The sequence below is a fragment of the Mercenaria mercenaria genome, chromosome 7, assembly GCF_021730395.1.
Source record: "Mercenaria mercenaria strain notata chromosome 7, MADL_Memer_1, whole genome shotgun sequence".
In the NCBI taxonomy this organism is placed as follows: domain Eukaryota; kingdom Metazoa; phylum Mollusca; class Bivalvia; order Venerida; family Veneridae; genus Mercenaria; species Mercenaria mercenaria.
The window spans coordinates 814,741-841,255 of NC_069367.1; the positions used below are offsets into that span (position 1 = coordinate 814,741).

Genomic DNA, 26,515 nt, shown 5'->3' on the forward strand with positions numbered 1-26,515 from the left:
GCTGTTTCGTTCCCAAGACATAGCTAACTCGATACCACGACATAGCTATCTCGTTCCCACGAGTTATTCAGCCAATCAATTTGTTTGTTATATTTATTATACCTGTGATCATCCTCCGAATCACTTAGGAGGGAACCCCTTTTCTCACCATGAAATCTTCCAAGTCGTCTTCCATCATGGCGAATTATTACAAAGGAAAGTACCATATCGTTTGTAGCAAGTAAATATAAATGACGCATGTTACGCTTTGATTGGTTGGTTAACTCGTGGGAATGAGATAGCTATGTCGTGGTAACGACCAACTATGTCGTGGGAACGAGAAAGTAAGTCGTTCCCAAGAGTTACTAAGTCGTTCCCTCGACATAGCTAGCATGCGCTACTCTTATAATTCTGTTTTGTTACTACACTACTCCTTTTATTTCAATGCAATATCTTTGTTTTAAAAAATGCACTTCTCTTTTTATGTCTTAGTAACTCGTTATCATCACATACTTAGGCGTTCCCTTGTGTTAGTTCCTCGTGAGAACGACATAAAAAAAGAGAAGTGCAATTACAAAACAAAGTAGTGTTTGTCACTTCTGTGCCACCGTACTCGGAAATATGCACAAAAAATCGCTTTTGAAAGGAAAATGATTGGCTGCGTAAGACAAATGGCTGTGTTCTGCTGTGAAATTTTGGTATATTTCTATTAAATTCTTTAATAATTTTGATACGTATTCGGATGTAAATTGTTGTTATATTTAATGAAATTCTTTTAATTTTGATTTCTGATGATTGTATGTATTTGGGAGTCTAAGTAATTCAACATGTACAGACATTCAACATGTTAAGGTAGATCTAAACAAATAAAAGATAGATATACAATTGATTAACGGTATTTGCAAGGTGGAAATCTATTGCCTGAAGATGTCTAACGCTATATCCCTTTATTAATACATTACCTGCGATTACGCATAAGGACCTTTGAACAGAAATATCTAACTGAGATGTCAAACACATTTTTCAATTAGCATACTAGTTACATGACTTTAATCAAACACATTTTTACAATTAGCACACTGGTTACATGACTTTTAATCAGTAAATAGGGATTAGATTGTGTCATCAAAGAATTACTTAGACACCATTTTTCTGTATTACGGGCAGTTTTATGGCAGTTAATTTGCTTACTTGCCAAATCCTGTTTTAGGGTCTGAGACGAACCGATTTTATGTACGTATTTTTCATTGGTCAGTTGAATTTGTAATAAGATTTTTAGTTGGATAATTTCGAAGAAATCAACCGTTTCCAAATCCTTTATAAGCACATCAGCTACCCCGAGAAAGCCAAAACTCTGGCTTCGTAGAAAAATAAATGTTATTGGGAGCTGACAAGATTTTTATTCTCTTTATAGGTAAGACAAATTTTGTACTCTGTATTTTTTTTCAACCTTGTAAAATCTGGATTGGTAACTTTTAAATTTTAACAGAGATCTTATCTTAATGCTAGGCACATGTGTATTGGAATTGTTTGTTTTATATCTATCCAGCTATTCAGATAGCTACTTAGTATTTTTGTTCATGTGTAAGATTTGTACTTCTGTAGTTTAGTTTTATACATATGCATCTCAGAAAAATCAAAGTATTTTTGTTTATGAGTAAGATTTAGTAGATTCTTTTTACTGTTGATTTATTACAGAAATTATATTTTATAATGAAATCTGAACTAGTTATTATTCACATAGAGAAAAGAAACTTATTGAGGAGAAATCTAATTTCTTGATCAGTTAAAGCGTACTTTCATTGAGAACTTATTTAATTTGCGTTTTCCGTCCATTGGAATAATATTCTAGGCATTGAGTACTCTTCGCAGGAAAACAAATTTAGATGTATATTTAAAAAAAAAAAACTAAAGCAAACTGAAAATATAACTTTTAGGCATTCCAAAGCTTATAAGAAAAAATTAAAATACATGATATTTATGTTGCATGAATGTTGATTTAATGTGAGAAACCAGAATGGTAGGATTTTTCTTTGTGTATATTAAAACTATTTGTTGATAAACTTAGAGTATGATTTTCTGGTTCATTAAAGAGTTAATCTCTAGGCTTGGTGAATTATTAATCATTTTCTAAAGTTTATTGAGCATTGATTTAATGTATGTTTGATGTTATGTATGTGATTTATATGAATGTTTGTACAAAAAAAAAACAAAAACAAAAAACTCTGGCTTCGTAGAAAATAAATGTTATTGGGAGCTGACAAGATTTTTATTCTTTTTATAGAGCTACAGAAATCTGGAAGCATCCCAGAGTATCGACAATTCCCCATTCTCAATAAGAGAGAAAACAGTGCAGAAAATATGCCAAAGTATGGTAAATACTCAACTTAATCTATAAAAATTCATATATTATTTTGAATTATCATTTGAAAGCAAAGTTTCTATGTATAATTTCCTTTTTTGTGAACATTATCTATTTGAACTCTTCTTTGATAGTGTATATTTTCATGAACTTACATTTGCACTTTGATATTTTTTTTTTTGCCAACTTTTCGTAATATTTCTATGTGAACCACCTTTCTTACTGGTTATTAATTTTACATACTTATTTCTTTAACTGTATTTTGTAATTTACCTGCATTCCCAGTTAAGCTTGATATTTAATATAATTATATGTCAATCTGATTTATTCTTTGCCCTTACACTTCGTATTCTGATCATGATGCCCTATTTCCATTCGTTCCTATTCAATTTGTAAAGTACATTGCAGTACCAGATTTATATGACATTCAGCCTTAAGTACTTTAGCAATTTATACCTAACATATTTGAATTATAAACCAAATTTGCCTCAGAATTAATATAGCTGGGCTCTTGGTAACATTTTCTAAAATACTACTATTCCATCTGGATCGGGTTAAGGTTCTATAGACTCTTACATTTTTTTTTTTGCGGTACCTTATATTATTGTTGTCCTGTTTCTACCATTAATTACTAACCATCCAGACAAACCTCTCCTGGGTTTACCTCTCTTGGGTTTTAGAATCTGGAATCAAAACTAACTTAAATGGATAAAACCTAGCAATCACGAAGAAAGCCTAACAACTATTTTGAGCAAATTGTATCATCTCAATGCAAAACTGAAGATATAATATTTTAATGTTTGAGAAAATAGTGTTTCGTCGAAGAATTTTGAAAAATGGTATTGGCCTACACCATAATTCTAGCACTTAAACTCAGAATTTTAAATTCTTATCTACTGATTCAACACAAAAACTATCTCAAAAAGCAAAACAAAACATAACAAATTGCAACATCAATAAACACGCATATCATACACAAGTATTAACTCAAAATATTGTCAGTGTTTTAATAACACATAAGCAGTCCTTCGTGAACGATTATAACCAGGAATTCCATCTGTGAAAGTCAGTTTAATTTTTTGTAGCATCTTTGTGTCATGACGTCACATCCGCACATTTCCTCCAGTGGGCTATCATGTCGTATTCTTTCTTGGGCCTCGGCATGTTTTCCTCCAGCGGGATATCATGTTAATTATTTTTCTTGGGAATCTTAATATTATTTCGCTTGCAGATTTTTAGCTCTTCTTTATTGTTGATAAACATAACATACTGTTCGACAATTTGATTTCTGTCACATTTTCACAGGTCTCATTTATATGGGAAATTTAGCTGGTAGAGCAAATTTCAATAAGATAATTCATTCATATCGATTTGGTCCTTCGTTTCTATATTTCTCGCTTGGCAGTGAAGGTGATCAGGTCGATTCGGATCTGCACCATGTGTTACGCACTAAATGATGTTGTATTTTTCTCTATAGGTTACGCATAGAAAGATGTAGTTCGTATGTCTGAAAGGATGGTTAATCTTCCGGCCTGTACTGTATAGTAATCATGGCCGTTGGATATAGGCTCCTTGCTACAAGAGTTTCTTTCTTTTCTTTCTCCGCCTCATGGCTAAGGCTGCGGGAATACTTTAAAGATGTATAAAGAGAATAAAAATCTTGTCAGCTCCCAATAACATTTATTTTTCTACGAAGCCAGAGTTTGTTTTTTTTTGTTTTTTTTTTTTTACAAACATTCATATAAATCACATACATAACATCAAGCATACATTAAATCAATGCTCAATAAACTTTAGAAAATGATTAATAATTCACCAAGCCTAGAGATTAACTCTTTAATGAACCAGAAAATCATACTCTAAGTTTATCAACAAATAGTTTTAATATACACAAAGAAAAATCCTACCATTCTGGTTTCTCACATTAAATCAACATTCATGCAACATAAATATCATGTATTTTAATTTTTTCTTATAAGCTTTGGAATGCCTAAAAGTTATATTTTCAGTTTGTTTTAGTTTTTTTTTTAAATATACATCTAAATTTGTTTTCCTGCGAAGAGTACTCAATGCCTAGAATATTATTCCAATGGACGGAAAACGCAAATTAAATAAGTTCTCAATGAAAGTACGCTTTAACTGATCAAGAAATTAGATTTCTCCTCAATAAGTTTCTTTTCTCTATGTGAATAATAACTAGTTCAGATTTCATTATAAAATATAATTTCTGTAATAAATCAACAGTAAAAAGAATCTACTAAATCTTACTCATAAACAAAAATACTTTGATTTTTCTGAGATGCATATGTATAAAACTAAACTACAGAAGTGCAAATCTTAAACATGATAAAAAGAATCTACTAAATCTCACTCATAAACAAAAATACTTTGATTTTTCTGAGATGCATATGTATAAAACTAAACTACAGAAGTACAAATCTTACACATGAACAAAAATACTAAGTAGCTATCTGAATAGCTGGATAGATATAAAACAAACAATTCCAATACACATGTGCCTAGCATTAAGATAAGATCTCTGTTAAAATTTAAAAGTTACCAATCCAGATTTTACAAGGTTGAAAAAAAATACAGAGTACAAAATTTGTCTTACCTATAAAGAGAATAAAAATCTTGTCAGCTCCCAATAACATTTATTTTTCTACGAAGCCAGAGTTTTGGCTTTCTCGGGGTAGCTGATGTGCTTATAAAGGATTTGGAAACGGTTGATTTCTTCGAAATTATCCAACTAAAAATCTTATTACAAATTCAACTGACCAATGAAAAATACGTACATAAAATCGGTTCGTCTCAGACCCTAAAACAGGATTTGGCAAGTAAGCAAATTAACTGCCATAAAACTGCCCGTAATACAGAAAAATGGTGTCTAAGTAATTCTTTGATGACACAATCTAATCCCTATTTACTGATTAAAAGTCATGTAACCAGTGTGCTAATTGTAAAAATGTGTTTGATTAAAGTCATGTAACTAGTATGCTAATTGAAAAATGTGTTTGACATCTCAGTTAGATATTTCTGTTCAAAGGTCCTTATGCGTAATCGCAGGTAATGTATTATTAAAGGGATATAGCGTTAGACATCTTCAGGCAATAGATTTCCACCTTGCAAATACCGTTAATCAATTGTATATCTATCTTTTATTTGTTTAGATCTACCTTAACATGTTGAATGTCTGTACATGTTGAATTACTTAGACTCCCAAATACATACAATCATCAGAAATCAAAATTAAAAGAATTTCATCAAATATAACAACAATTTACATCCGAATACGTATAGTTATTAAAATCAAAATTATTAAAGAATTTAATAGAAATACACCAAAAATTCACAGCAGAACAGCTGCATTATGCAGGTGAGCGCTTAGGCAGGTTCAAATGTGTCCCGTTTGAGTGATGGTAAAAGGAGTTGTAGAAATAGCAAGTGTCTAGTACAGCGTACTCACCGGGAGTTTAAAAACTCATTTGTACCTGAATTGAGTTGGCAAAATAGTTCATTAAATTTTAAAAGTTATAACGCTTAGTTTTATGCACTTGCTAAAAAATTCTGTTAGCCGATCAAATTGAAAGAAACGGTCCAAAAAAGAAACTATATCGGCGAAACTGGACTCTCGTTATTTTTATTTGTTATATTTCTGAATTATCATAAATCAAAATATTAAGCAGTGTACTTTTTCAATAAAAAAATAAAATGCAACTGTAATAAACCATAAAACGTGTACACTTACAAAACACAATTTACTGCCGCATTCTATGCCCTACTTCTGACCTGAGCGGTTTTATCTAAATCAAATATAGGACAAGACAAGTTTAAACATACTTCTATTGTATACAGTGTAACTAAGGCTTTTGTAAACAGAATATTATCATACGATTCAAAATGGCGGAAAAGGGGAGTGGAAATATGGAAAATAACAGCTCTGGTGATGCAGTTCCTGGACGAACAGAGCAGATATTATGTCAGCCATGTTCCAGAAAGGATAAACAAACTGTAGCTGATGTGTTTTGTTCAATTTGTGATGAATTTCAGCGCTTGGATTGTTCAAACATACACAAAACGTATGCTTTCATGAAAAACCACAAATTAGTGAAAGCAAAAGATATTAAAGAGAAACCAGTCTCGTTTGATATGAAGGGATTAGACCAATGTGATGAGCATCAAAAAGTTTTGAAATTCTTCTGCGAGGATGAGAATCAGCTTTGCTGCAGTACTTGTGCTATTGTGGATCATCGGAAATGCCACAGTGTCGTAGAAATACAGAAAATTGCAGCAAGGTCTGCATCAGCAAGTTCCAAATTAAAGGCCAGCTTGCAGGATATAAGAGAAAAAGCTGAAACTGTCGTTAAATATACCAAGTCGCCCAAAGAGCAACTGGATCAAGATGTTAAAGAAGTGTCTTTAAAAATAAGACGAATGCGGGATAATGTAATGAAAATGTTTGACGATTTGGAACGTTCCGTTGCTAAGGACACTGAATCATTTAAGAGAGAAACACTCGGTAAGCTGACAAAGAAGCAGTCTGACAATGAGAAACATATTGCTGATGTAACAAAATCTCTGGAAACAATTGATAACGTTCATCAGCACGGGACGCCGTCACAACAGTTTATACTGGAACAGAGAATGAAGAAACAAGTCAGCGAACGTAGCAGCAACGTTGACAAGGAATGTCAAAGGTTGGAGACCGTGACTATTTCATTTGATTTTGATGAAACATTGAAATTGCCCCCACTTTCGATTTCTGATTACATTCCTGGAACACTGACATTAAAATATTCCGTACCGGAAGCTGTAAAGCCTATAACATCTGTAGATCCGATTGTTAAGTTAACGAAGGTTACTTCTATTGATCTGAAGCAGACTGGAAATAATGTCAAGGAACCGTTATACTCAGGACTGGATTTCTTGCCGGATGGTAGACTGATTGCCGTGGATAATAAAAACAAGAACTGCTTGATTTACAATGAGAAGCTTAAGAAAGTAGGATCATATCAGTTATCGTATCATCCACAGAGTGTTGTTGTTGTATCTGTGGAGGAAGTGGCGATAACAAGTGGCGCTGGATACAAGATAGACTTTCTGCATATCAGTAGATCAAATGAATTAACTTTGATCAGGACATGTAAGGTAACGACTAAGTATGACTCTATATGTATGAAAGATGATAGACACTTTGCTGTTGGAACGTACGATGATACAAGACATGTACGTATTGTATCTCTGTCAGGAGAAGAGAAAGATTTCAGTATCAATTTTCCAAAAAAGAAATATCCTATAAGCACTAGTGCTTGTACATATATAAGAAACAGTGACAAAGTGGTTCTCACCGATAGGGACGAGCATACTATCTATATATATGACATCAAGAGCAACACCAGGGTTGTTGTCAAGGACGACCAGATCAAGAAACCACGTGGTGTAGCAGTTGGTCCACCAGACCCATCAGACTGTATCCTAGTTTGCAGTAAAAAGACAGACTCCATTGTACAGATCTCTCAAACAGGTCGGATCATATCATCGTACAAGTTAGATACGAGTCACCCCTACAGAGTCTGTGTTTCTAACGACAAATCAATTATTGCTGTTACAAATAAAAGAAAGCTACAACTTTTTAAAGTTACCTATTAAATTCAGTGGCATATTCTGTAAGAGATATTTAGTTTGAAAAGAAAACTTGATTTGAATTACAAAGTTGGTTAAAGATTATTATATATTTCATTGTAATTGCATTGAACATAATATAAATGATGTTTGTGTTGCATCGTTGTCAAGAGAAGAGCAGGATACTGTTATAATAACCCCATTGTATGCTTCTTTGGGTGGTAGTGGTGTTACCCATTTCATCACCTCTCATGAATACACTCAGTTAAACCTACTTCGCAAATAATATACTTGGTTTTCCATTAGATGTTGGTGCCAGACAAGGGAGCTACTTGTACCATTTTTCACACCTTTGGTATGACGCGGCCAGAGATCACACTCACTACTCTCACGTTCGAAGCACCATTTGTAATCTTTGATATTCTAAAGAGCATTAACAGTGCTGCTCTGCAAAAACATTTATGAGATTTTATAGCATTTTGCATGCTCCCCGAAGGAGGTGGGAAGCATATAGTGGCCACCGTGTCCGTCCGTCTGTTCGTCTGAGCTTACATTTGCATACTTAAGTGACTATAGTATATGTAGTATAGATAACTGTTCATTTCTTTGATGTCATTCATTCCGTAATCTTTCATGTGGTTATTTTCATGGCTAAACAAACGATAGAGAGAACAAAAAGTTATTCACATATCAAAATACCCATATGTAGGAACTTCCGTCCGTCCGTCCATCCGTCACACTGCTTGTCTAGATTTTAACTCGAAGAGTAATAAAGACACCAAGTTGTAACTTTATAGAATGATAGAGCTCTTTAAGAGGAAATGACCTGGCGAAACCCATAACTCTAGGTGGTCCCATGTTTAATTATCTCCCTTTTTTGAAAACCGTGTCCGGGACATAGCTTAAATACTATGTAAGGTATTGACTTCATACTTTACATATAGAGAGAGGTCAGTGAGGGGGAGTGCATGAGAAGGAACCATAAATCTTGTTAATCACATTTGTCCTTAACGTAACTTCCGCGGTGCCCTTATGCTGCATTTGTTTTCGGGGAACATCCATCGGTGTTACAGATCGCCTTGTTTGGACTGTTTTATTATGACATTAGACAACATTTGTATGACTTATTTACTTATTTGGGTTATACGGCGCACCAACACAGTGTAGGTTATATGGCGCCAAACAGGACTACATTTGTATGAAGTGAAATATTAAGTACCTAAGAAGAGAGGGTGTAACAATAAAGATTGTGAACCTACTGGTACAGTTGTGGTTTGGGCACTTGCAGACGTACATCAGCTGACATCTGAACAATATTCCTATAGCCATGCAAGACATCCTCGAGTTCATCTGACATGATTATTTTAATTAACTATTTATAGGTTTTCTATTTTACATTATTTTGAAATGTCGACAAACACGCAAATTAAAAAAATATTTAAACTATTGCCGCATGTATATATAAATTATACGTGAAATATAATTAAAACGAACATTCTCTAACTGTCACATTTTAAGTTTGTAGTGACACCTGCACGGACCATATAATAGTTTTGGCAGTGGCTTTAAAGACACTCGATGAAGTTTCTTCTATGAGAGATGGGACAAAAATTTCGCAATAATAGAATTTGTTCAAACTTTGTATATGAACACAGTTTCAAGTTAGAAACAGAAAAATGCAAAAACAATCATAGGTCACCGTACTTGTTTAGGAATTATCTGCCCCTAAAGCTGGATTAAATTTGCATATTAAATGGCAGATGACTCTTGAACAAGCATTAATGATCCTAATTTCACTTGGGTAATTATTACATTTTACTCGGACTTTATCATAGACTCCCTGTGTAAAATCTCAAAATTTAATCTAAAATTAAAGTATTAATTCCATACGCTACACCAATGAAACTTTGAACTTTGTAGCATCGTCTGGTGTATGTGCATTCAAAAATTTAATTTGCTTTCTGAAATATGGTGATTTCTAATGTCACTATACATGTATTGTCATTGTGAAAATACTACGTTCTACCCATGTAAAGACTGAAATGCAGCGCTCTGATTGTGTAAATCGCTGATGTCGTGGCGAGTACGTAGTTAAGATATCTGATTTGATATTTCTAAGCGCCTTTAAAAGACAAATATCTGAACGTTCCCTAATGTGTTTGTTTTGTATTCATTTTTAAATAATGACAGTTAATTAAACTTTGATTAATAGACATGCATTTTGGAACAGAAAATGAAGATCCAGTACGAGATACTGACAAGAAGTATCGCCCTACATGTTGATCTGTAACAGGGATATAAATAAAAATACATTATTACTGTCTGTAACAACGAATATGAAATTTTACACTGTATTGTTGTTATGTTTGGCTTTGACTGTATATGTCAGCGGTAAGTCAGTTTTCAGCTATTCTTACTGTTATTGTTTCTTAGTTATTATCACGAAACGTCCTTTCTCTATAGCGGGGTGGACTCGTTTTTCATGAGGAACGACCATTAAGCAAAGGAATGAATAATTCCGATTCTTGAAATCAAACGCCGGTTTTAGCGGGGTTTCTTGATTTCGTATATACACCTTTTTGATTGAACCAAACCTTCAATGTTCTTCGCTATTAATATGGAACATAGTCAGGGGGTCGGACGTATATAATGTCTCTCGGGTTTTTAAGCGAGAATTCAATGTCATCTTGGCAGAAATGGCGATGTAAACAAAGAAACGGGAGGTTTTTTGTTTCAAAAAACATGTAAGCACACGCTTATTTGCCATTTGATCGAACTGCTGATATACTCTTTCGATAGCCACATGTGTAAGATGAGATCGACACATTCGTTTTTGGTCGTACAGTTGGCAGTACAAAAACTATTGAAGAGACAAATTGATTTGAAGTGACTGTTTTTGGATTTCTTTCATGTTTTTGTGCAAGTTTTGATCAAAACAGGCATTCTGCTCGTGTTAGATTGACTGTATTACGTACTATATTACTATATCTCAATTTCGGAAATGTTTGCACGTTTCTAAAACCTGGCATCGCCGGGTTTTTTTTTAACTTAAATCATATTTGGATGTCTGACGGGCCTATTAAAGCAAATTTAATGTATCAACTGGTTTCAAAGCATAAGCAAATCAAAGGTTGAAACATACATGCTAACTGTGAAAAAGTAAAACTTAACTTAAACCAATATTTGCATTTGAAACGTATATGCCATTCGAATACTGTGTTTACCGTGTTACATTCTAGACACTTCTATGTAAAAAATTTTTTTTTTGGTCTTAAATCACGTACAGTAAGATACGGTACAAAAAAATCGTAATTTTTTGCATTTTAAAAAGTCATATTTTTTTTTAAATTTCACTGAAATAGTAAAATATTATCTATGATCAATCATCTTTATGGAAATTGCAGATAATAAGTTTGGTCATTTTTAATTAGCAGCGGTATTTTAACTGGAAACAGTTCAATCGTTTTATATTGGCAATCTCCGGAGAAAAGAAGCACGTCAGAGCATTTTTAAATGTTCATATTGAACTTCAGAACTTATGAAATAGAAGTCGTAATTAGACTAGTTTACATGCATTTATGTTGTTTGAAGCCGCCGCAGCAAGTAAAAGGTAGCCCTTTCGTATTATGACCATAGTGTCTAAGGATTGAACCTTTCCAGCGCTCATTTAGGTATGTCTGTCAGTGTAGATCGTAGATATGTTGTAGATAAGATGTATTACTAATATGTTGTAAATTTACCCTCTCCATATCTCCCTTCCTCTCTCCCTATCCCCCTCTCTCATTCCTTCCACCCCTCTTTCTATCGCTCTCTCTCCTCAATTCGACCCCCTCTCTCTCACTCCTCCATCCACCTCTTTCTATCTCTACGCATGCTGTAAAGATATTTGTTTTGAAACCAGTTGATACATTAAATTTGCTTAGATAGGCCCGACAGACATCCAAATATGCTTAAAGTTAAAAAACCGCTGATGCCAGGTTTTAGAAACGTGCAAACATTTCCGAAATTGAGATATAGTAATATAGTACGTAATACAGTCAATCTAACACAAGCAGAATGCCTGTTTTGGTCAAAACTTGCACAAAAACATGACAGAAATCCAAAAACAGTCACTTTAAATCAATTTGTCCCTTCAATAGTTTTTGTACTGTCAACTGTACTACCAAAAAGAATGTGTCGATCTCACCTTACACATGTGGCTATCGAAAGAGTATATCAGCAGTTCGACAAAATGGCAAATAAGCACGTACTTACATGTTTTTTTGGGGGGGAAAAAACAACTCCCGTTTCTTTGTTTACATCGCCATTTCTGCCAAGATGACATTGAATTCTCGCTTAAAAACCCGAGAGACATTATATACGTCAGACCCCCTGATAGTGAAGTTTTTGTGTGGACTATGTATAGAGCTGTTTTAGGTCGTGTATATAAATGGAAGTTGTTCGGCAACATACAATTCAACAGGTACAATACGGATTTTGTTTCTGCCTGTTAATATTTACTTGTAAAATACAAGCCGATATTTTAATGTGATTTATATAGGTATATTTTGATAATACTACCTTTGATAGTATATGTCCTGTTTCTACAGAACTCCTAAACTGGTAATAAGAATTTTTGCTCGATATATACAATGAAGAAATATATCTTTCATTCATTAAATTGACAAAAATATAAAAGGTATTTCGAAAATTCAAAATTATCAAACTACATCATCCGGGTCAATAGTTTTGTATATAAACCGCAATTCACAAAAAAATCTTTTAAGAGTTAGGTATATCAGACAATAAATGAAAAATCGACAAGACAAAGCTGCATCAAAATATGATCGTGACTTTCACTGATATATGCATGCCGGAAATGTCTTAACATAAAAATATCCGATTTTATAGTATTAACATACAGGAGAGGTTTTGTGTCTAAAGCCTACAATCATTGCAACAGTCCAACGCGCGGAGAAAATGTAAAAAGGACACAGCTAATTAGGTTATAAAACAACAATTCTTTCGTCGTGTGAACCAAAATACATCTAGCGCACGCGGTGGTTTATTTGCAAAAAAGAACAGCCAGTATATTTAAAACAAAATTATACAACTTTTAATCGATGAAAAGCGTACATATGTTGAATTGCTTGCCGGTTAATAGTCAAAACTATTTGCTATGCGTTCGCCATTACATGACAAACCTGTGTTGAACTATAGACCAGTCAAACGTGTCGTGTAATAATTAAGAATATATCCTGTTATTATATGTTTTAAGTATACTCAATGTAACAATCTAACGTCATAAAACGAAAATTACTCCACCAGTACCAAGACATGCTTCAAAAATAGCGTCCGAAATTTGAGGAGAACAATACAACAGTGTAAAATATGGAGTTTATCTAAGCATTGACTTTATCTCAAAATTAAAATTTCGCAAGATCTACGACAGCGGTGTGTAATTAAACAAGAACTGATGAAAAGAAACAAACGTACTTTGTCATTTTTAATCTGAAAACAAAGACATCACCATCTACATGTGCATGTATGTATACATTTTTTTTTATAAATATCTATTAATTATATTTTGTGGCCGACGCCGACGATCTAACCACACAATGGTTGGACTTGCCGAGAAACAGACGGACACTAGAAAAAATAATATGAAATCTACACTGATATCAAAAGAAACCAAAGACAACAGCAACGCCAAAATTTCGCGGGGACCCAAAGACCCCGACCCGATACTGCCTGACTAATATTATATGTATTAAAAGACAGATAAAAATGTTTTTGTCAGTCAAATGAATTGCTAAAGAACTGTTACTATCTGAAATGATTGCAGAAGATGAATATAAGAAATTGTCAGCTTAAATGCTTTTGTAAAACATTCCGACGGTATGTTTGTTCTTGGAAATGTATATATGCACGCCTTGTAATAGCATTTCATCTGCACTAAACGCAAAATAATGGGACTCGGTGGACGCGTGGTTGAGGTCTCTGGCTTCAGATCACTTGTACCTCATCGAATTGGGTTTGAAACTTCGCTCTGAGTGTAGAATTGGGATACTAATGGGAAAAATAATGTTTTAGGAGGATTGGTTTTAGGTGGTGGGTGAGATGTGAGAGCGGTGCCGAATACTCTCATCTGCATCTGTACAATCAATGACAGCTTATTACATTGCAGCTTTCGCATTTGCCCCTCGATGTGCAGAAAAAAAAACAGTTTAAGAACGTATTTGACATGCGAAACTTTCCAGTGTGGCTATAATATGTACACAAGTCAGAAACGAACCCTTCCAAAATTTTTTCACACAGTCTCAAATATAATACTTCCTTTGATTTTCCAGCTACGCTTTAAGGAAAGTTCAGATTGTTCTTACCAATGCAGAAAAGTCCAGCAAGGAATTACAACAATGTATTTAACTATTAAATGTGTGTTAGATCTGCTGATTTGTCAAAATGACTGCACGCATGTGTATAATTATTTCTATTATAAAAATAAATAAAATAGTTAATGTTAATTATAAGACACGGTGAACATCTTTCGGCTTGATCACTTTGTAGAAATAATGGATATTTAAAAATGCTGTCTATTTTTATTTATTTATTTTTTAGAAATACGCAGAAAAAAAATCACATTATTTTCTGCAAATTGAAGTGCACTTAAAACGCTATGAGAATTAGGAGTCACAGTCTGCCAAAAATTTTCTCTAATTATTTAATACATTAGTCACATGCAATTTGCGACACAGGTTTATGAATAATTACTCTAAAAACATTTGTTAACTGCTTTTTGAGAGTCACCAAAGTCCTATAAAAATAGAAAGTGTACTAGGAGATATGGTTTAGTACACAATTTGTAATTTTTGAAGTTTTTTTTTTTGTTCAAGGAGTCTAGTCATGTGATTTCAGCAAAAGAAAGTACGCAACGAAATTATGGCTAAAATCATAACAGAGCAACACAAAAGTGAGAAATGATTCATACAGAATTCATCGTACCAGTTTTTCCCACGATTTCCAATTTTCCTTGCGATAAATCAGATACCAAGCCCCACCCGGTATGCACTGCCATACTTACATAAGCCCATTCAAAGCGTTAATCATTCGCCGCCTTGATGCTCAGTATTCATGCATTGCATGGGCTTAGGCTAGTATTGAGATGCACAATTTACTTCCGCATTGTAGTCCCTACTTCTTATCTAAGCGGTTTTATCTTAAAAGACAAGCTTAGACATACCGGCGTAACCGAAGTTTGTGTAAACAGAATATTATCATACGATAAAAAAATGGATGAAAAACGGCGTTAAACCCAAAACAAACAAAATGGCGGAAAAGGGGTGTGGGAATAAGGAAAAAACTAGGTCAGATGATGCAGTTCCTGGACGAACAGAGCAGATATTATGTCAGCCATGTTCTAGTAAGGATAAACAAACAGTAGCTGATGTGTTTTGTTCAACATGTGACGAGTTCCAGTGTACAGAATGTTCAAACGTACATACAACGCACGCGTTCTTGAGAAGTCACAAGCTAGTGAATGCAAAAGAATTCAAAACGATACCAGTCTCATTTGATATGAAGGGAACAGACCGATGCGGACAGCACAAAAAGACTTTGAAATTCTTCTGTGAAGATGCAAACCAGCTTTGCTGCAGTACCTGTGCTATTGTGGATCACCGGAAGTGCCACAGTGTCGTAGAAATACAGAAGATTGCCGAAAGATCTGCATCGACAAGTTCCAAATTAAAGGCCAGCTTGCAGGATATAAGAGAGAAAGCTGAAACTGTCGTTAAATATACCAAATCGTCAAAAGAGCAACTGAATCAAGATGTTAAAGAAGTGTCTTTAAAAATAAGAAAAATGCGGGATAATGTAATGAAAATGTTTGACGATCTGGAGCGTTCCGTTGCTAAGGACGCTGAATCATTTAAGACAGAAACATTCGATAAGCTAACGAAGAAACAGTCAGACAGTGAAAAACATATTGCTGATGTAACAAAATCTCTGGAAACAATTGATAACGTTCAGCAGCACGGGACGCCATCACAACAGTTTATACTGGCACATATAATGAACAAGAGAGTCGATGAACTTAGCAGCAACGTTGACAAGGAATGTCAAAGGTTGGAGACTGTGACCGTTTCATTTGATTTTGATGAAACATTGAAATTGCCCCCACTCTCGATTTCTGATTACGTTCCTGGACAACTTACATTAAAATACTCAGTACCTGAAGCTTTGAAACCTATAACACAGGTAGAGCCGGTTGTTAAGTTAACAAAGATTACCTCAATTGATCTTAAGCAGACTAATGAAGATATCGGAGAACCGTTATACACAGGCCTGGATTTCCTGCCGGATGGTAGATTGGTTGCCGTGGATAATAGAAACAAGAAATGCTTGATTTACAATGAAAAACTGGAGAAAGTAGGCTCATATTCGTTATCGTACATACCACAGAGTGTAGTTGCTGTATCTGAGGAGGAAGTTGCGATAACATGTGGTGGTTACTACAAGATAGACTTTCTACGTGTCAGTAAATCTAATAATATAACTTTGATCAGGACATGTAAAGTAAAGACACAGTATGCCTCTATATGTCTAAAGGATGAGGGACACTTTGTTGTTGGAATTATCGATGATACAAGGCCAGTTCGTATTGTATCTTTGTCAGGAGAAGAAAAGAATTTCAGTATCAACTTTCCGGACGAGGAATATCCTATAGGCACTAGTGCTTGTACATACATTAGAAACAGTGACAAAGTGGTTCTCACCGATAGATACGAGCATACTGTCTATATATATGACATCAAGAGCAACACCAGAGTTGTTGTCAAGGACGACCAGATCAAGGAACCATGGGGTGTAGCAGTTGGTCCATCAGACTGTATCCTGGTTTGCAGTAATAAAACAAACTCCATTTTGAAGATCTCTCAAACGGGTCGTGTCCTATCATCGTACAAGTTAGATATGAAACTCCCCTACAGAGTCTGTGTTTCTGAAGACAAATCACTTATTGCTGTCTCAAGTAACTTGAAAGGTGGAAGAAAGTTGCAGCTATTAAAAGTAGAGTATTAAATTTAATAGCATACTGTACTCTGTCAGAAGATGACAATATCGCTTGAAAAGAAAAACATACTTAATACAAATTAAAATTGAAATATAAGGTAAATGATGTTCAGAATTATATAATTTGTTTTTATATAATCAAGATCAACCCATTGACTTGTTTATATTTAAATTTGCCAAAAAGAAGAGCATGAATATGTTATATATAGTAATCATTACAAGTTTGTTGGTGAACAAGGGATACTGTGCTAGCAATATCAAATGCAATATCAGGAAAAAAGCCAGTTCACTTGGCTCAGTAGGTAGAGCGTTGGTCTACGGATCGCGGGGTCGCGAGTTCGATCCTAAGGCAGGGCGTATGTTCTCTGTGCCTATTTGATAAACGACATTGTGTTCGCAATAATTAGTCCTCCACCTCTGATTCATGTGGGGAAGTTGGCAGTTATTTGCGGAGAACCGTTTTGTACTGGTACAGAATCCAGGAACACTGGTTAGGTTAACTAGGTTAACTGCCCGCCGTTAAATGACTGGAATACTGTTGAAAAATGGCGTTAAACCCAATACAAACAAACAAACAAATGTATCAGTAAAAAGGGGTTTTGCTTTGATACTATATACGCTAGTTTGCAAATATATCTATTGCTAATAAAAGGTCTTAAAACTCTGACTGAAATAAATGTATTTATCCTAGGATTAAAGAAATCAAGATTTTACTGTATTGAAAAGTTATTGAAGTGTAGGATGCACGATTATTTCGTGCTATTTTCAGTGGTATATAGCTGAGTTGAACAGTCAGTTAAGTCATTCAAGGTTGTCTGCATTGCTTACCACAACACGTACACAACTTACATGTATACAAACTGGATTATAATGGCTGGTGAACAAACGACCACGCGTAAATTCGGCGGCAATTTAGCTGCAGCGGAGTTAAAGAATTATATTGATTCCGACAAGAGAGTTCAACCAGATCATTGAACATTCTCAAGTAATTCAATGACGACAAATACTCACCAGCATTCCATTTCAACTAGAAGTTGGCAAAAAATTGTATTTTCTGATCAGAGTTCATCATACATCAACAAATCCTTTGGATCTACCCCTAGTTGTAACAAAGACTGTCGTAAACTTATCGAAATGCTGATAAACTCAGGATACAGGAACACAGTACATCAGCATGAAAAGTCATTGATGTGTAGATCAGAAATATTTTAGGACGAGCCGAGTGTCGGATTCAGTCTAAACAGGGAGTGAGGAGACCACGGGTTGACTGACAAACAAACTTATCCATATGGTCCAGAAAGAAAAAGACTGAACATTTTGTACAAGATGAGTATTATTTTTGATTTATGTAATTTTAGTTTGAGATGTGACTGGTCTAAATGCCAGATGTTGAGGAGAGAGGTCTTATGTTGTATTACGCCAAGCCGAATGGCAAGGGCAAGCGCCGATGGGCGAGATTTATAGTTGTATTACGCCAAGCCGAATGGCAAAGGCAAGCGCCGATGGGCGAGATTTATAGTTGTATCACGCCAAGCCGAATGGCAAGGGCAAGCGCCGATGGGCGAGATTTATAGTTGTATTACGCCAAGCCGAATGGTAAGGGCAAGCGCCGATGGGCGAGATTTATAGTTGTATTACACCAGGCCGAATGGCAAGGGCAAGCGCCGATGTGCGAGATTTATATTACATTATATTTATTTATTATTTATTATTTATTATTATATTATTAGATTTTCAGTTGTGTCAATAGATAGAAAGATAAAGACAGTATTTCATCATAAGTGCAAAACTTATTCTTATCATAGTCTCATTAAGATATAAATGCATTGTGAAAATTTTAATGACCTTATATGAATTCGTAACCTTAATAAAATGATATGTTTGGAAGACATACATTTGATGAATGTACATGTTTTGGCTAGTAAATGAACATCTATGGATTATATTATCTTCACTGAGGATAATATTTTTCCGGCAATAAATTGTGGGGGAAGAAAATGTCAGGCCACCAGAAGATGGTAGTTGGTCTTGAGACTTGGTATCTTTCTACTCCCCCCTCCCACGAGGGAGTTAGGGTTGAGTAGCCGCCGCGGCAGCACACTGACTAGGAAAGTATATTCATATATGTAAGTTTTCCTTGTAAGAATTAAAGAAAATTGATAATAAGACTGAAGTTGAGTTAAACAGGGTATGACTATAAAGACGGTTTGCAGTTTTTAGCTTTAGAGTATAAAATGTCACAGTGCAGTTTTCGTTGACTTTGAAATGTATTAAAGTACATACATGATGTGTTGGTGTTAAAGCTAGAAAACGTGTTAACAATGTAGATACATGACAGTGCAGATAACAAATCCTAAATGTAATTTATGTATTTGTTTTTCTTTCTTCCCTTGATTTACTTTGATTATAGGATAAATAATTTATTTACGTTTGAGCGTAGCGAATTAGGAAATAACGCTATTTTAATATCTTTGTTTGTTTAACGTCGCAGGAAAGTATTATTTGAGATATGGCGACTTTCCAGCTTTGATGGTGGAGGAAGACCCCAGGTTCCCTCCGTTCATTATTTCATCACGAGCGGACACCTGAGTATAACCACCGACCTTCCACAAGCCAGCTGGATGGCTTCCTCACATGAAAAATTTAACGCACCGAGTGAGGCTCGAACCCACATCGGTGATAAGCAAGTGATTGGCAGTCAGCGACTTTAATAAGTCGGCCACGGATCTTTCAACATGAACTGTAATCAAGTTAGAAATTCAAATGTAAGTGCATTTTTAACTTACGAAAGGTTTCTGATAAGAACTGTACAAACCTGTCAATGAAGTTCACCCTTGGGAGAAACTATATGTGGTCTTAATTCATAGGTTAATATTCACTCTATGTGTTTAAATAGGAAACAAAACCAGTGGTCTTTATAGCCAGGTGGTCTCTGTACATAGATGGTCTTCTCCGCATTTCATTGTATAATTATATGTATTATTGCGACGTTTTAATAAATATAATTTAGAGTATTATTTGAATAGAATTTATCTTATCTAATTGCTGAAGACATGAGGCCTCTGGAAAAACTCTTTCGTGCAATGACAGACCATTTAATATAATATCAAATGTCAAATGTCCATGCAAACTCAAACAGGTGTCTTTTTCCGTAGTTTGTCACATAAGAACAATGCGGTACAGATGACTTGTTTTCAGTATCGTTATATTTCTACATGTTTTGTTTGTTTTTTGCTGGATTTAGCGGTGCGACACAATTACAGGTCATATGGCGACTTTTCAGCTTTGATGTTGGAGGAAGACCGAGGTGTCCCTCCGTGATTTATAATCACGAGCGGGCACCTGGGTAGAACCACCGACCTTCCATAAGCCAACTGGATGGCGTCCTCACATGAAGAATTCAACGCTCCGAGTGCGGCTCGAACCCACATTGATTAAGGGCAAGTGATTTGAATATATTTCTATATATCCTGTTTAGATGAGACAGCAACGAGAAAATTAAGTTCTATGGAAGGCTAGTATGCCATGTTAATCGGAAAATACTAAATATCGAATATTGTATGCCAAATGACAATTGACAATTGTGAAATGATAAAATGTGGGAAATTGAGTGCCAAATGAGTGCAAATGCACTTTGTTTAATGTTTATTTAAATTAAAAGCTAAACCTATCATACTGCTGCGGAAGTGGATAAATTTGTCTTTTAAATAGTCATTCGTCTTTATCTAAAGCAATTTATAATATATATAATAACCGTTTCGGTCATAATATGTTATTGCTATATATTAATGAGCCGCACCATGAGAAAACCAACAAAGTGGGATTGCGACCAGCATGGATCCAGACCAGCCTGCGCATCCGCAAGTTTTCTCTAATTGCAATGTAGGCTTTGAAAGCGAACAGCATGGATCCTGACCAGACTGCGCGGATTCGCAGGCTGGTCTGGATCCATGCTGGTCGCAAACCCACTATGTTGGTTTTCTCATGGCAAGGCTGATTTAAGACTGTTTGAACATGATATGCTTCAAATAGTGAAGGTAATAGATATATTTTAACAGCAAGACATATCAAGCGATATGGTTTCCTAAACCATTTTAGTTAAAGAATTTGATAATGCATTTAGCAGTCATCATTTGACAATTATCGTGAAAATTCCATATTTGGAACATTTGACAAATGTCATTTAGCATTACGTATTTGGCATTCATCACTCGGCACTCAGCATTAAGCATTTACCAGCAATTATTTGGTGTTTAGCAATTAGCAATTGGCGGATCGGTCTTCCCTATATTTCTTGGCAAAAGTAATTTGATTTTGTTACAGTGTAGGTCACAAGTGGAACTTCAAATTATAAATCACTTATTGTGAAAAGGGCAAGATAGTTTTCGGTAGTGTTCTTGTTAAATAACGAGCATCCGAATAGATTCGTCTTCTGACATTGTCTTTTTACCAAGACAATTTAATTCATAATACTGGCTATTTGAAGACAACTCATCCGACAGCTAATGGCTAATAAAAACCCATAAGTTAATAACTGGTACATTACCTTCTGGTAACCAATCAAGTAGTTTACACTTATTGCATGACTTGCAGTCAAAAGTATTGCTCTAGATCCAACTGAACAAATGTTTTATAACATGACATCAGCATGTGAATATGTGAAATATATAGATCGGTAATATAGCTTAAACTATGGATCGCAAATTTATATAAAGTATCATATGGTAAAATATACTTATTGAATAACTTACTGGTCAATAATCGAAATCTGCCCGAAGTCTGTAGTGTAGCGGACAAACAGAAACATAAACAAAAGGGTGATGATGCTACCAAGTTGCTACCCTGACCTACAATATTTGAACTTTAACATTCATGAAGTAATAAGTTTCGTTAATTTGTGTTTGCACCAATCAAAGAAATTTGATTAAAAGTATATTCAGTATATTTAGCATAAGTGCTATATCTAGAATAAATTACAAAAACTAGCTATGTGTCCTAGTAAAACACGATAATAAAACAAGCTAGCTTAACCATTATCATGCTGATCACGTCTGATTTTGCCTTTGCGACCGTTGCAGATCAAGATCAAGATTAGCAGTCTCTTCATGATCTGCACTGTACGCCATTCAGTCAGTAACATTTTGGTGTGCACACTTTTAACAGTTAATGGTACAGCCAATTTGAAAATCAAACAAGTTCATAATAGAAATTTAGCAGGGCAATGGTTAAAAGCATTATTAACAAATTGGTGCTATAGGACATACAGACAAAATCCATTCATATTTGACACCTCAAAGAGGCCACCGTGGCCGAGTGGTTAAGGTCGCTGACTTCAAATCACTTGCCCCTCATCGATGTGGGTTCGAGCCTCACTTGGGGCGTTGAATTCTTCATGTGAGGAAGCCATCCAGCTGGCTTACGGAAGGTCGGTGGTTCTACCCAGGTGCCCGCTCGTGATGAAATAATGCACGGAGGGGCACCTGGGGTCTTCCTCCACCATCAAAGCTGGAAAGTCGCCATATGACCTAAAATGTGTCGGTGCGACGTTAAACCACACAACAACAAAAAAAAAAAAATTGACACCTCAACGCATACGAAAAAGCCTCTGTTGCAAAATATTACAAAAGGGCCTTTCCACATTAAATGTAATCGAGTTGAATAAAATGATATAATGCGATTTTATCATTTTCTTTGAACGAGTTAGACAAATTGATAAATAAAAAACTCAAATTAAATTACATAAAGCTGATCATAGAGCGCATGACTACTAAAAGATTTAGGTCACTTAAGTAAATAAAATACTTGCTTATGATAATATTTTGCCAAAACTTTCAGCTAATGGTGACCTTACACACAAGCGTTTCAATTTATTCTTACCTTGGCGGAATTTGGCGGCCTAGCGGTCTGGTGGCCTTCAGTATCCACAGGTTTCTTTGTTTTATCGTATATTCTTGATTATTATTTTCCAACAAATACATGAGCCTGCCGGGCCGTCAAGCCGCTAAGCCTAACAGTATTGGATAAAAACTGTTCTATGTTTGATATATTTCATTGAGCATAAATTGACTAAAAATACGACTGTTTCTTAGTGTTAAACGTATGTGTTAACAGTTTTCTTTATTTAACAAATAATAAGTTCCCAACCGTGGTTTATTGGTGAATAATCCGAGTTTTGAGTTCTTATGCAAAACACAAAGTAATACTATTTTCTGCTTTAAAATTGGTAAGTACAATTCATGTATGTCTGCATAGTCGAGGTGAGATTAATATTTAAAAAGCAACTTAATTGTTCTGTGCGTTCTGTGTAAATGGTATCTTTTTGGTAACACTGTTAGATTAGATTTGATTGTATATGATTGTAAAAGAACTACTTGATCAGCTGCAGTGAGCTAGCTATTCATGGAAAACATGTTTGGTAAAAAAAAAGAAAAAAAAGACAAATTAAAAACGAAGATATAAAACAGCAAAAATTACGAATGTCATAGTATCCGATCCGTCTGAATCATGCATTCAATATTTGTTCATGATAAATACCCAAATTATTACTAAAGTGTTCGAATTTCATTTAAAGGCAAGGTTTTGAAGTTTCTAACATTTCATCCGCATTTGAATCACAGACATTCTTCTATAAGGCAATTTCAAATTGGATTGCTCTGCCAAGTAGCTAAATGATAAAAAAAAGTAAATCAAGTTTTAAGTCTGCTTTAAAATCATAAATTTTGAAAAAAGGTAAATCATTTAGAGCAAAGCTAAACCACACGATATCAATATGTAGCTTATAAATTCACCTATTATTATTACCGAGTCATTAATAAAAGCTACACCCTTTTTTGTACCTCCTTTGCTCCTCATTCACGTGTTAGCATTGTTTTTTTTTACCTAACATACATTTTAATCGGTACCGTAATATATTTTTAACGAGTCGAGGACCCCATTGGAAATAAAATAAGTGCTTTTTAATCTACTTTATTAGGTTATTCTTGGTATATGATCAGCAGAGACCAAACTTTGAAAAAATTCTAAATGTTTTTTTTTTAATCCATTTTATTAGATCATTATCAACTTTTATCAGTTATATTAAACTATCTTTTCATGTTTTTTTTTATCTATAATACTCTGTACATGTAAGTCACTTTGATATTATACCTCTTCTTTTTTATTATCATATCGGAGTAAAGAAGTATGGCACTTGAAATAACATATATGCGTTTTTTCTAACTTCAGCATGGTGGAAGAAGAGGTGCAGGAAATGTAAGTGGGGAGGATACGGTGGAGGCGGATACGGAGGCGGATCCGGCGGAGGGTATGGTGGTGGTTATGGCGGTGGTTACGGTGGCGGATACGGAGGCGGATATGGCGGAGGGTATGGTGGCGGATACGGAGGCGGATATGGCGGAGGGTATGGTGGAGGCTACGGACGCCACTACTGGAAGAAATACTAAAGGACTAGTTGATTTATGCAGCAAATATGCTGCCCAACGACTGACCAACGGATACGAGACCTGATCGTCACCTGACACTTTTTGTTGTTTAGCTGAAAATAATAAACATATTTTAGCATCAAATATGTGTTTGTGCATATCTCGTTGAATCCTCACCATGGTCATTTACAGTTTATGTAATCAGAAAGAGCAGGGAATCATCTGACCATTACTTTCGTACAGACTTCTTTTCAACCGAAACGACTTCAAAACGCCAAAATTGAAACTTTCAAACTGTTAAAAAATGCGCATTATTTCTCTACGTTCGCTTTAATGTTTACCTGTGAAAAGAAGCCGTAGTTCAGTGACAACTCAAAATACTGACCTCCAGCCCCACGACCCCCCTCCCTCCTCCCCGCACCACCCCAAACACACCCAAACCCCACTCCCTAGCCCGCTTTTATTCCAAATAAAACGAGATAGAGAGCAAACAATAACAAAAGAAAAAAAAATATTTTGGTGCAATTATGTCAACTATTGTGACAGTCTACAGAACATGCTATTGCGTGTGTTAGACCTGCTGATTGGTCAGAATGACTGCATGTGTATAACTTTTTCCATTATAAAAATAACTAAAACATCAGAAACATGTAAATTATAAGACACGGTGAACAACTTTCGGCTTTAATAATTTGTTGAAATAATGGATATTTAAAAACGTTGTCTATTTTTTATAAGAAATCAGCACAAAAATCACACAGAGCAAATAGCAATGTCATTCAACCGTAAAAATGGTTCAAAATCCATAGACTCGAAATTTTTATGATTGTGTGTAACTACGGTTGCCTGCAAAATGTTGTGCACTAAAAACTGTATGAGAGTAAGGACTGTCACAGTGACTCAAAGTCTGTGTAAATCTATTCATAGGTCTGTATGAATAACGGGCCCTGGAATTTAATTACCGACACTTGATAAATATTGAACTGAACCAGTTTTCCTATGTATGACAATGTAAAGCCAGTACTGGCTAACAATATCGGCAAAACCTTTCTCTAACCTAGTGTCGCCGAGGCGCTCTGCGTCCCTTTTATTTGTTTGAGTAGGGATGCTGATTCGTCTCAGCGGTAGAGTGATTTACTATCTGGGGACTGGGGATGTTCAGTGACTATAACTGTAACAATATATAATCCCTTTATTAATATATTATATAATATGAAATATAATTTATTTAGGTTATAAAAACCAAACAACTATACACTTTCAAAATATCATCGTAAACTAATACGTTTATATATAAGCAAATGTAAACAAACATGGCCGACGACGATTACTTAGAATATACTTTGAACATAATTATCTATTCAGAAATGCAAAATACATAAAACATAATTAAATGAGTTGTATGCAATTGAAGATATGCAAAGTGACGTACCTGTAACAATATATAATCCCTTTATTAATATATTATATAATATGAAATATAATTTATTTAGGTTATAAAAACCAAAAACTTTTACATTTTAAAAATTCATCGTAAACAAATTTTGATCGTTTGGCTAAAAATATGGGAATAATAAAAAAATTTCAATAAAAAAGGGATAATAAGATACGGAAAAAGGCAGGAAATTGTTAGTCACGTTATATCTTTGTATATGTTACGGCTTACTACTGATAGGTAAATTGGGAAATTTTATTATAGGATTCTAGTATCTTGGTGACTTAAATAAAAAAAGGGTAAGTATGCAGGTAAAATCCCGACACAGGAAAAGTAGGACCGTGTAAGAATGGGGCTAGGAAAGTAACCCGGGAAAACTGAAACAAAGGTAATTTTAACCCTTTTGCAAGTTACGGCCTACGTACAAAAAAATTTTACAAAACCTCCCATTTGATTATATGTGGGTAATGTATCATAATTTACTTTCGTTTACGGTTTTTTCCCATGCGCACTGCTCCAAAATTTGAGAATTATTTAAATATTTAGCATGCAATTTGTGACTCAGTTTTATGAATGGGTACTCTAAAACATTTGTTAACTACTTTTTGAGGGTCACCTAAGTCCTATAAAAATACTAGGAGCAATGGT

The 26,515-nt window shown here is 34.7% G+C and overlaps 2 protein-coding genes and 1 long non-coding RNA gene across 3 annotated transcripts; all 3 read left to right on the forward strand.

The window, feature by feature from the left end:
- The first annotated feature begins 6,241 nt into the window (after nt 1-6,241).
- LOC128558722 (uncharacterized) lies at nt 6,242-7,990 on the forward strand. Its single transcript, XM_053548889.1, has one exon. The coding sequence runs from the start codon at nt 6,242-6,244 to the stop codon at nt 7,988-7,990; it is 1,749 nt and encodes a 582-aa protein (XP_053404864.1).
- A 7,183-nt stretch (nt 7,991-15,173) lies between these two features.
- LOC123555148 (E3 ubiquitin-protein ligase TRIM9-like) lies at nt 15,174-19,244 on the forward strand. The gene has a single exon (XM_045345798.2). It carries the CDS (start codon nt 15,236-15,238, stop codon nt 17,018-17,020), a length of 1,785 nt encoding a protein of 594 aa, XP_045201733.2. The 5' UTR covers nt 15,174-15,235; the 3' UTR covers nt 17,021-19,244.
- Nucleotides 19,245-24,282: 5,038 nt separating this feature from the next.
- On the forward strand, nt 24,283-24,576 carry LOC128558758 (uncharacterized). The gene is made up of 2 exons (XR_008371907.1): nt 24,283-24,337; nt 24,374-24,576. It is a non-coding gene; the product is annotated as an uncharacterized LOC128558758 (long non-coding RNA).
- The last annotated feature ends 1,939 nt before the right edge of the window (nt 24,577-26,515 follow it).